This window comes from Ananas comosus, linkage group 8, assembly GCF_001540865.1.
Source record: "Ananas comosus cultivar F153 linkage group 8, ASM154086v1, whole genome shotgun sequence".
Lineage (NCBI taxonomy): Eukaryota > Viridiplantae > Streptophyta > Magnoliopsida > Poales > Bromeliaceae > Ananas > Ananas comosus.
The window spans coordinates 10,703,859-10,716,596 of record NC_033628.1 but is presented as its reverse complement, the minus strand read 5'-3'; the positions used below and the strand labels follow the sequence as shown (position 1 = coordinate 10,716,596).

At 36.3% G+C, this 12,738-nt stretch overlaps 1 protein-coding gene across 4 annotated transcripts; it reads right to left on the bottom strand.

The window, feature by feature from the left end:
* LOC109714145 (protein LHY-like) lies at positions 1,645-11,029 on the bottom strand. 4 transcript variants are annotated; one of them, XM_020238597.1, is made up of 8 exons: positions 10,763-11,029; positions 10,486-10,678; positions 10,300-10,411; positions 8,216-8,277; positions 6,920-7,164; positions 6,755-6,838; positions 2,332-3,600; positions 1,645-2,232 (listed from the first exon to the last, which is right to left on the bottom strand). In XM_020238597.1, the coding sequence occupies exons 2-8, from the start codon at positions 10,535-10,537 to the stop codon at positions 1,927-1,929; spliced, it is 2,130 nt and encodes a 709-aa protein (XP_020094186.1). In that variant the 5' UTR covers positions 10,538-10,678; positions 10,763-11,029; the 3' UTR covers positions 1,645-1,926. The 4 variants fall into 4 exon arrangements, with proteins under 4 accessions (XP_020094186.1, XP_020094185.1, XP_020094187.1 ...); XM_020238596.1 differs by having other exon boundaries at positions 10,486-11,029; XM_020238598.1 differs by having other exon boundaries at positions 6,755-6,835; positions 10,486-11,029.

The window sequence follows — 12,738 nt, the reverse complement described above, 5'->3', positions numbered from 1 at the left end:
TTCCATTCCAACCCCTTCCTCCTCCCTCACCCTCCATCTTAGATCTACGCCGCCACCACCGCCTCGCCCCACTGCCCCGACCCTCCATGGGCGAAGTAGAAATAGAGGGAGCGGCGGCAGCTTCGCGCGAGGCTAGGAAATTCTCTCCTGCCACCCCCTCAACTCGTGTTCAACTTCAAAGATTACAACCTGAATTACAGATGAACGAGACTATGAGCTATATTGAGTTGAACATAAGCAAACTTGCCCTAGCTCATATTCGGGCCGTTAAGATTTCGAGCTGAAAAATTTAGCTTAGCATTCGACTCATTTATTAAACGAGCAATCCATTTTGATCTCATTTCGAGCAGTAGCTAGCTTGCGATTGCCGAGTTGGATTGCTAGCCTTATCATGCCGTCAAAGATCGAGTTAGATTGTTAGCCTTATCATGCAGTCAAAGAAACGGTCCGTCCGGAGATTACCTTATACGTCGTTTACGTAATTTTAAACTTATGTCGCCTATATAATAAAGGATGACGAATAAAATGATCGTGCTTTGAAAATTGTTTTTCACCCATATTTTTTTTTTGTTGGCAGCACAGTCGCTAATTAGCGGTGGTTGGTGGGCCCCACAAAGGAGTATGTATGGCTGTTGGATTCGCTGTTTTGTGTTTCGCCGAGGAGGGCAGGATCGCATCCCCCGAATTTAAGGATGTCTGTCGGATTTCTTTTTGACAGGGGAGGGCTGGCAGCTGCGACTTTGCGAGGGGACTGCGGACAGTCTCAGGACTTCTTCTGCAATTCTTGTCCATCGCGGGGTTTTTCTTACGCTACAAGAAAAAATGCATTTTCAGCGCAACTCCAACCAACATTCTTTTCCTTTTTTTTAATAAATAATATTTTATACCGTAAATTTAGCATGCAAATATTAAAAAAAATAAATGTATAAAATTTATTTAAATTATAAATTATTTTGACACGACTTTTGACGTTCTACCATTTTAATTTTATTATCCAACATTTCAGTTTAATTGATTTGAATTGGTCAATAATATTTTTGCTTTAAAATTTAAATAAATTTTTTTTATTTTTACAAGTTAGTATATTTCATACCATTCTGATAATTATAAAATTATTAAAATAAATAATTAGTTTAAATTTTGGAGTGAAAATATCATTGACTAATTCAAATTAATCAAACTAAAGGGTTGCACAGTAAAATTAAACTTTTGAAATTGCCTTCAGTTTATCCATTTAGGGTCGTTCTGTTCAGAATTTGTGATTCTTTTTGTTTTAAAATTTTAGATTATTATCTTGAATGCAAGTTGCAAAGTGATTAAAGTTCTTGAGGAATTTGTGAAATCACTATGGATTCTCAACTAACGGAAATGTTACATTACCATTACCATGGTTAGGAGGTTATGCTATTCTCGAAAATCAATATCCCATTTGGCATTGCTTTCTTTTTTTATATATATTATAATAAAATTTAATACGTAAAACAGCGTAGGAGTAGATGATGAATTACTTACAATACTTCAAGCTGTTTATTTGACAACAAATAATTTTTTTTTTTGTTTCTTTAATTTTTTTTTTTTAAAAAGAATTTGTCATAGGAGTACACAGGCAAAGTGAGAAAAAAGGAAATGCAAAACAATATGATGTATTGTTATGATTAAAGAGGTTATGCAAACTTCGTTACGACGTGCACAAATAGTCCTAAAAGGCAAGAGTTTGCCCCCCTCAGCAATCATGTTATGTTCAATATCTCCAAAAAGGATTGTAATTATGATCAGTCGAAAGGAAGCACCAAAGATAGAACAACTAAATTAAACTACAATATAACGCAAATTATTTCTAAAAATCTAACACAAATTATTATTTGTAGAGAAGAACCCAAACTACAAATAATGCATATTTTCGCATGCAAACCGTCGTCGTAATGTTTATCCCCCCAGACGTAATCTCTTGTCAGAGCTATCTTCATTTGTTGTTGCTTGGTTGTCTACTTCCACCGAACATCTCTTGTAAGGCTTGAATGCTCTTCGACTCGACTTCAGCTTCACGCGTTCAATTTCGTTCATTTTAGAATGCTCTTCAGGTTCGGCCGTAACTTTAGTACTCAATCGAAATGCTTCCCCAATGAGGTCCACCATCAAGGCAGTGGCTTCTTTATCTTCGCTCTGTGGCGGCAGTGAAGGAATTTTTCGCAAGTTTTCGCCAGTAAACAGCTCCAGAGAGGCAGGTCGACCCTGGGAAAAGGAAGAGGATATTGGAGGATTAGTGTTGAACACAGGTTTTCAACCAAAGAATGAGGAACAATCAGAAATATAGAAAACTTATCCAGAGACCTTGCGTGAATCATCAAGCATTTCTTTGCTAGAATTCTGGTAATTGCTCGTCTCCTCAGGGAGATGATTTTTAACAAGATGTATTTGCTCATCTTTGTCCTTGACCTCCCTTTGCAGTTTCCTTTTCATACCGTCAGTTTCTACATCACCGCTTGAAGGCGTGTTAGAACCATTAGAAGAGCGAATTGGAGTCCTTAACGCCGCTTTATCGGAGTCGTGAAGTCTGGATTTAGGCTTATTAGTTATCATAGATTTCAGCGCAGCTTGCCGCAATGTTTCATCTCTTCTACTTTCATCTGACTCTGATGATAATGCTTTAGAAACCGCATTGTGCTGTGTAAGCTTGTGACCTCTATCATCCTTCTTTTCCTCTTTATGCTCTGGAGCTCGAGTCATGTCCATTGCGGAGATTGGCATAGTTTGCATTGGAGGAAAAATGAAGGCAGGCTGAACAGGAGGGAAGAGCGGCAACAGACCATTACTCGTCCACCAGGCAGATGCCGCTGCCACGGTGGCGGCAGCCATTGCCACCATGCTCGGGGACGAGTTCACTTGTGCATTTGGCACTGCCCCATTATTTTCTAGGGTTGAACTGCTTGAGGCATTTGAGTTGTTCGACGACCAATATGAAGCTGCGAGGCTGGCTACTGCATGAATTGCTGGATTATGCAGCAAGTTAGATACCATGAGACTCGAAGATGAGGGCGACAGAAAGGTTCTAGAAGCATCTTGGTTGCTGCCCGATTGTGTAAAAGGCACAAATACTGAACATGGTTGATCAGCAGAAGGCATCGTAGTAGAGTTCATGTTGTGATTATGCTCAGGCACGGTAGTAGGATTTGTTTGAGATGTGTTAACTTGAACGTCGGTTTTCGTAGGAGCATAGTTACCAGAAAAATTAGATTGCTTGCTGCTCTCATTGTTCTTGCGGCTCATGAATTGCTCCGGGACATGCTTCGAGTAGCATTGAGCTCCTCGCAGATCGTTGTTCAGAAGTGGGCCACGAATTGTTCGCTGCTCTCTCACGTCCAGCTTCTTTTTGTAAGTTAATTTCTCCTTCCAGTTCACGTAAACTCCGTTTTGACCATGATTATCAGCATCTGTGTAGGAAGCACTCTTCACCTGTTCCTGCTTTTCTTGGAAGTTCTGAGACGTTTCGCTTTGAGCGGTTTTCTCATCTCCTCCTTCCACAAGGGGAATATAGTGCTTAAAAGTACAAGTGTTTGATGAGCTCTTGTTCGCTGAGGAGATGGAAGCACCCGGAGCAACCTGTGTGGAGTGTATTAATATAATTATATTAAAACACTACTCTCTTGTAGCTTAAACTTTTAGGAAAAATTGGTTGTCTCACATAATAACAAATCAAATAATTCCGAGTCCGAATGCCATGAGGCACATCTACTCTCAATCACTCTCTTCCTAGGAAGTTGCATTAGGTTTGGAGAGAGATGGGACTGGTTATAGTTTTCTGGTGCACTTAGGCTATGTTTGGTTCCATGTTAAAATAGGCTGAAAACAATTTTTCAGTTGAAAAATGTTTTCCAAGTGTTTTGTTGGATGTAAAAAAAAATTTCGGTGAAACCTAGTTTTACATATTTGGAGAAAATCCTCCATTTCGTTTTCCGCGGGCGAGCGACGGAAAACGAAAAGGGCGAAGGAAAAAGCGCGGCTCATGGCCACGTTTTTGCGCAATCCACGAGACCACTTCGGCCTCGTCGCGGTCCACTAGGCCACTTCGGCCTCGTGGACCGCGTGAAAGGGAGGTCCACTGTAGACCTCCCTCTCATTATATATATATATATATATATATATAGAGCTAGTCTCCTATACTATCTATAATACTGGGGCTCAGATACTATAGTCTCGTTTTCGATCTTAGGGTGTTCAAATCAACGATCCACACTGTTAAAACTGATCTAGGGTATTTAAAGTTTTTAGAAATAAAATTTTATACTTTTGCAACATAGTTTACTTTATGATCAAACCATTTCAAAATTGTCAATTTTCATCGGCTACTATGGCGAGTTTGGAGTTTAACGGTGTAGAAGAATCTAAATTTCTTCAAATTTTGATAGAAAATACTTTAAACTATCTAGATTAAGGTTAACATTCTTGATCTTGAATTTAAAAGTTCTATGCTCAAATTTTAAAGATTATTCAATTTCCACCGTCCATTTTGACATAATTTATTTACTAAATAAACAATGTAAAAAAAAACTAAAATTTTATTCTTAAGAACTTCATATACCCTAGATCATATTTAACAGTGTGGATCGTTAATTTGAACACCCTAAGATCGAAAATAAGACTATAGTACCGGAGCTCCGGTACTATAAATAGTATAGTAGCCTAATTCTATATATATATATAGAGAGGGTCCGGCTACTATACTATTATGAGTACGATCGCCCTCGTACTCATAAGTTGTTTTCGATGATAGAGCGTCCGAATCGACGATCCACACCGTTAAACGTTATTTACAGCATTTAAAACTTCTAGAAATCAAATTTTATAATTTTTCGACATCATTTACCTTACGATCAAGAGGTCACAAATGTGACAATTTTTAACGGTCGGTATGGGATACTTGCTAGTTTAACGGTGTAAAAGAATCGAAATTTGTTGAATTTTTGATAGAAAATTCTATTCACTACATATATAAAGATCAATAACTCCGATCTTGAATTGAACGATCCGATCATCCTTTTTTAGAACGTCGTTTGATTTTGACCGTTCATTTTATGCCCACTTGACGGATTTTATTATGATTTTGAAAATTTACGAAATTTATTTTCTAAAAGTTTCAAATAGTCTAGATCATATTTAACGGAGTGGATTGTCGATTCGGAAGCTCCATTGTCCATTGAAAACAACTTATGAGTACAAGGTCTCCAATACTCATAATAGTATAGTAGCCACGACCTATATATATATATATATATATATATATATATAGTATTTTATTTTTATATAGAGGTATAATTATATAATATTTTATTTATAAATTTATAATTATTTATTAATATTTCTAAATATATAATTCTTATATTTTATGTAATATATATTTTATAATTTTAAATATATTTAATCTATAAAAATAATAATAATAATAATATATATCGTATATTAATTATTATATATTAATAATATTTACAATAAAAAAAATATATTGAATAGTCTTTCATCTATTTTTTTCCTTTTAACCAAACAACCGTCATGGAAAAGTATTTTTCTTTTCCTACAAACCAAACACTAAGGGTCTGTTTGTTTGCAAGGAAGTAGGGTGGAAGTGGGAGGGAGGAGGTGATTTTCGGTGAAAACTGACCACTTCCGTTGTTTGGTTCGCTGTAAAACAATTACAGCCAAAACTCCGGTTAACCTAAAACGGCGTAATTGACTTCGGCCTATCGTGGGTCGAAGTCAATTATGGTGAAGGAAGGTGAAAAAAAAAAACTAAAATAATATTAAAGGTAAAGATAGTAGTTATATTTAAATATATTTAATTATGGTTCTAATTATTCTTTTATTCATTTGGCATATTTAAAATATGATAAAAATTGATTAGTCAAGTTTTAATATTTTTAATTTAATTTGTACAATTAAAATATAATAAAAATTGATTAATTAAATATTAATATTTTTTTACTTTATAATTTTATTGTTGTATTACTATAATTTATATATATAAAAAAATTTAGTTGCTTTAAATTAAATTTTAATTATATAAAAATATAAGTATATTATTTTTATTTATTAAATTATTTCTTATTTATACATAAATTATAATTTTATATCATACACTTCCTATCAAACAAACAGCAGAACTAATAAATTTCACTTCCATAACTACAAAACAAACAGTGGAGAAGTAGTTTTCACCGAACTCCACTTCAACCCAAAGTCCACTTTCGCTGACACAAACATGCCCTAAACGACATAAAAAAAATTTTCCACCGAAATTTTTTTTTCCACAGTTTTACGTGGAACCAAACACACCCACATCTAAAAGAAAACCTCCACCCATTTAATTCAAAGAACGTGTCTTGGGAATACTAATAATCTTGAGCCTACTCTTAAAGTCACAATTATCACAACTCATCCTCAAAGTATGACTCCAATTTCAAAGTTAACTCGTCAATGAAGTTTGACCTCGATTTCAATTTCATTGTCAAAAGTGTCAACTCTAACAAAGCAAAATCTAATGATGGTGTTGTTGTGTCACATTTTTTAGACAGTATTAATAGGACTTTATTGTTACGCAAAACATTCTTTGGACGATAAATTGTCGCAATTGAACTATGCAGCTACTATGCAGCTGAAATCTAATGTTGATCGAACTTGAAGGAATAATCATAACTAAACCAATGTTAAAAAACCATATTTTTCTAGTCCAAGCGTTTACAAAAGGTAATATTTTCAATACCTGGCAAAGGTGAAATACTTCTGAGCTGCTGCCAGCTTCAGATGGCTGTTTTTTCCTTTGGTGTGCTTCTGTCGCAGGAAGCTTCTAGTTATGATTAAGATGTATCAGCATTAATATTATTCCAGAAAAAAAGGGACAAAAAAGTCTAAATCTGGAGAAATTTACCTCATGAGAAGTATCGACGTCAACACAAAGCACCTGTTTGCCACTTCTGAGAGGAGTGGAATGTAATGCTTTTCCATCATTTGCTTCTTCAAGTGGAGAGAGGGAACCTGCAGCAGTATTTCGAGGATACGGGCAAGTTGATTTCCTTTTGGGGCGTGGAGGAGGGATTTCTATGTCATGACTTTGCCCCACAGGAGTTCCTTTTGTTAGAGCTTCTTTCTCCAACTGCAGCTCAATTAAATCATCTTTACTAACGAGGACATAATGTTTCGTTATACAACAACTTCATGGAGCTCATTAAGAATGGCTTGATGAGAAGAATGCATGGAGTAATTTGATAAAACTCATTTAAGAATGTGTAGAGAGCCAACTTTACTAAATCTGTCCAACCAAGCAGCCCCTTAAGTATGCTGTTCATCTCAATATTCTGTAAGAATTAATCTCTAATTTGTAAATGAAATAAAGTTGCTTCTTAATCTGTTTAACTAATTTTGTTTTTCAAGGAAAAATACTTTAATTTAATATTTCATCCATTTACAGATATTTTGGAACAGTGCAGCATTATTTTCTGCTTTCCAAAGTGGAGGTATGCTCTGCCAGGTCTAAAAACGAAAACCAAATCTCAGGCTGCTCAGGCTCAAATCAGCAGGATCAGCTTTTAGTCTCTGATTGCGTTTAAGCCGTAAACAACATGTTTAAGTGAGGGTAGCATAGCACTTGACACGAGCCAATATTTTTGGGTGAGCTGAACTAAGTCCTCTATATAACCACTTGTTTGAGTTCAGTTAATTTATGAGATAGACTTTAAAATGGGGTTTCATCAGTCTCGTTGCAGAGTAAGCTGATCTAAACCCAACTTCTAAGCTGCCTAGATAAGATTCTGAAACTATACTCATTTGTAACTTGATTTATCAAGATATCAATTCATTCACAGTTGTCAAAGATAGCAAACATGTAACTTGTTCTTCACTATTCTAATTGTGAGACAATAAAAAACAGTAAACTAGAAATAACAACAAATAACAACAGTGAAATAATTGAAATTAAATTATATTTTTGGTCAAGGTATAAACAAGTAAACAAATGAGTATAGTTTCAGAATCGTCAAAGATAGCAAACATGTAACTTGTTCTTCACTATTCTAATTGTGAGACAATAAAAAACAGTAAACTAGAAATAACAACAAATAACAACAGTGAAATAATTGAAATTAAATTATATTTTTGGTCAAGGTATAAACAAGTAAACAAACTCTGAAGTAAATGCAGTGTAAGCAAGAGGAAATTTCTTTCTAACCTTTGAGAAAAACTTTTGTGCATGACTCCTGATTTGGACAGCCGTCTTTGTACCAATGTGTTCTGTAAAGTGGACATCAAGATACAAAACAGTAAAACTAAGTTACCAATATAGTATAGCAAGCAACTGCAGGACAAATATAAAACAATGAAGCCTGAAAATCTAATATTTCAATTTACTGATCGTCGATAAAAACATTCTCTATCAAACAAGATATAGAGAGGATGTATGTCTTTTTTCTTTTTTTTTTTAAAGAAACTATATATCTAAACAATTTAAAGGTAAAACCAAAGAGAAAAGAAGCAATTAATGGGCCAAAGTGGGGTATGGTTTCTCTAGCAGTTTCAGCCGAGAGTAGTGTATATCACTTTTTGACAATTTCAACAATTTTAACAATTTCAGATTGGTTTCGGCATTTTTCCCGAAGACCAAAAATATGAAAGAAACAAAATAAAAAAGAGAGGAATATCAAAAGAAAAACAACAAACTTTGTTGCATTTAGAGGCTTGCATATTTTGTTGTCAATACAAAAATTCTAGACACCACAAATATGAAAACACAGTTGATAGTTGAGTACAAATACTCTAATCTTGTAATTCACTAGGATTCTTAATATATTTGACTATCAGTCTTTTTTTGTCCTTTGTTTTTTAAACTTCCCTGTCCTTTGTTTTTTAAACTTCCCTGTAGGCCACACACCCTGGAAACAACCCATCCAAGAACCTAATATATTAAACCTGAGGCCTGGTGCCTGGGGTTTCTTCATAGATATTATATTACCTCTATCCATATGGATTTGTTACACTCTATTTATCCCCGTTTGCATAAATTATATTACACGTTAGCAGCCTGACAAATTTAATTTTAGCTCAAAGGCCACATAGAGAGAATATTGGTCGCTTATGTAAGCGTAAACACAGCACAAACTTGTAGAATGTGATGTTTAAAATAAGAATTCCATTACGTGAAGATCAATTACGACTACATGGTACTTACATTGAAAAGGAGGCAACAGTGTACAAATCAAGTAAAAGAAGTTGAGAAAATTTTGCAATATGAAATAAATTTGTAAAAATGACTAATTAAGCTCTAAAGGAGTGTTTCAAATGTTAAAGATCTTCAAATCTCTTCTTTGAGGTTTATATCCTCTTCCACATAGTGAATTACCATGCTAGGGAAACAAAACATATGCTTTTCTTGATTCCAAATTTTAGCTTAGCTAAGTCTCGCTAGTTTTGACTAAAACAGACTAGGCAGAAACACACTGCGATTTGCCAAAATCTTGGCTCAAAATTACTACTTTGTTAACTTATTTCATTTTGCCGGTTCTTTAATTAGTATGTCCACTATAAACCACACAATATGGGCAGACCTTTCTCTTAAACAGGGTTTCAGAGATCGTTATATAGAGATAAGCTCTTAACATGGAAAAATTTGGTGTGAACTACCTGGTCGTGAACATGTGATTAGGCAAGCTCCACCAAACACGCGCCTTGTCACACTTTGAACTCACGGCACACCGCGTACCCACAGCATGTTAGTACGAACCCGGCAGTGTGCAGATGTGAATAATAGTTAGGTATTAAGATAAACCTACATGCTAAATCCATATAAACGGAAGGAAACTATAATTGGTCATTTGCATCTGGGATACTGCAAGGTTAGACAAGGCAAGACAATCCCTCGCAACGTAAACCCTAGCAGCAAGTGTCGGGAAGTTTTTCAATTTCCTTTTGATGATTAAAAGCTCATATATCAGTTCTTTTGGGATTTTACTAAGAAACACAATAACTCGTGATTTATGTGACAGCAGAAACTGTACATGCACAATGTATCGATGTAAATTTTTCCACGAATCAGCTATGCCAGTTGTTATCGATAAAATAATGCGAAAAAAAAGATTAGGAATGAATCACATATTTTAACTCTCCTGTAGCGAAGTACTCTCGTCAGTTTATCTGATCCTCCTCTTTACAATCTACAAGTTCTAACATGATGCCTTCAATTCTTGTAGCAAAAAAAAGAACTTGCGAAGCACAAACAGAGTTTATTATATGATACATGAAATTCTTTTCGAAATTTACCTTGTATGCGCTGCCACGCCCTGCCATAAAGTTTCAGGGCTTTCAGAAACTTGTTGTGCTCCTCCTCTGTCCACTTCTCCCGCTGCTTCGTAATCGTGTACGGCTTCCTCCTCTATCAACAAAAACCAAATAAAAACATCAAAACAAACCAAATCACACACTAATAACCATGGTTACAAAGAAGACCTTTGCGGTTATGTCCTCCCCGGCAGAGCACGTCTCCATCGCCGCGATTCATCAAGTTAGGAAATAAGTCCCCTCTCAAATTCAACTTCTTTTAACTCGAAATCATCGAAAGAGAGCGCAGCCGCCGCGTTCTTATCCACGACCGATCGTTCGATAACGCGACAACAACACCTCATTTCTCTTCTCGCACGCACTGCATAGAGCGCCGCACAGCACAATAGCACAGTTCAACAGTAGCAAGAACGAGCGGGAATTGAACCGAGGCAAAAAAGCGCACCTTCGGGAGCGAGCTCTTCTCACTCGGCGTCGAAGAGCCGAGGAACGTCGATGGCTAGGGTTTCGCAGGGGGTATTCATATGGATGTAGGGAGGAGACGGTGGCCTAACTGATTCGGCAAAACCTAAACCCTAGAGCACCTCGCGTACTCTCCACCTCAACTCTCTCTCTCTCTCTCTCTCTCTCTCTTGCTTGGAGAAGCTCGAGCGATCACAGCCACGAGTTTGCTCAGCCTCGTGTTCTTGCCGCGAAGGGAAAGTGTCGCGAATCAAATTCGGGGTCATAAATACTACGAGGGGGGGAAACAGTGGGGAGGGTCCCCAGGACCCCTGCGAACTTGGGGCTGGGAAGGGGCCAGGGAGGTGGGGAGGGGGTGACACGTGGCGGAAGGATAGTGGTGGGCTCTGGGGCTCTCGCGCTTTTTGGGAAGCGCTTTTCTTAGCCACAGAAGCGGCTTTTTGGAATTTGAGGCTGTGGAGGCGCGAAGCGGGCGTGCGAAAGCGCACCCACAAACCCGCCCCGTTGTCGAGGTGGGACCCGCGCGGGGGGTGACGTGGCGGGGGGAACTCGTGGCTGAGAAGAGACTCGCGAGGCCACCTTGGCACGTGACGTTGTTGCTATCATGAATTTGTGGCGTTAATGCAAAAGCTTCTGAATACCGTTCACTTCGGTCATTTTTGAACGTATGAAGGGAAATGTGTTCTCTCAAACGCGAAATTAATTTAGAACTAAATTAGCAATCTGTTTAGTATTGTTCGACGAGAGTGCTATTTGACTTGTGTTACGACGAGAAATATTACAGATGACACCGCTAACTTCTTTCTTTATAGAATTAGAAGAAGCAAATTGGGACCTCTCACTCGAGATCTCACTTCTGCTTCATGATGCAGCAGAAGCATTGGAATTTTAATCTGGCAAAAAAAATAAAATAAAATAAAATCTATACCTATTTAATCAGGTCACTTAATGAGACATGGTTGTCTAGCAACTTAAACGTCAATAATTTCACAGAAGTAACGAAAAGTAAGCTTCTCGCAGAACTTTCTTAGTGTTGTAAATATTTAAATTAAAAAATAAAAATTTAAATAGGCTGTAAGGAAGGTAAGCAACTGCATGATTTAAGTTGTAGTGGTGGTCAGAATTGAAACAGTTGGGATATATCATGTCCCTACATGTCGCAGATCAATCATACATCAAATAATTCAATCAATCACCAATTATACCACATAATATTTGATTTAATAAAAAAACTCCTACACTAACTAAAGTTGAATGAAACACTATAGCGTATGTACATTATAGGTGTCAAAAAGGAGGTTTTATATCATAAAAAGCTTTTTTTTGCTATAATTTACCGTGTTGTTTTAGTGTTCTTTGTTTTATGGGCAGTTTTTTTTTTTTTTTTTTTTTTAGAGATAGGTTGTATGGTATCTACTTCATTTGTTTTATTTATAAATAAACTTAATTGGAAATATGAATCAACTAGAATTTGAATTTGGGACCTCGGGTACCAATCACCAAATCCTTACCACTTGCGCTAGGAACGGTGAGTTTATGGATAGCTTTGAAAGTAAACTAATAGACTGGCATTATAGGTGAAGCTCATTAACATCATATTAAAATGGTTCTAAATTTTTAACAATTTCCATATGCTCTACTTAATAAGACATAGTACATACACTCCTTTTCATAAGCATGCGGCTTTTTTCTCACAAAAGGAGTGGTTCATCAATGGCTTTGCAAAGTAGCCACTGTGGCAATTTTCTTGCCACAATTTGAGTATCTAACTCACATGATTGTGTATGCTAATGCTGTTTACTGTAGCTGCAGCAAAGAGCATAATCTTCATTGCCTAAATGTGATTTTAATGCTGTTTACTGTAGCTGCAGCAAAGAGCATGATCTTCATTGCCTAAATGTGATTTTACAATCTATAATGTATATTACTAGTTATCATATTTCTTCACATGTAGATTGT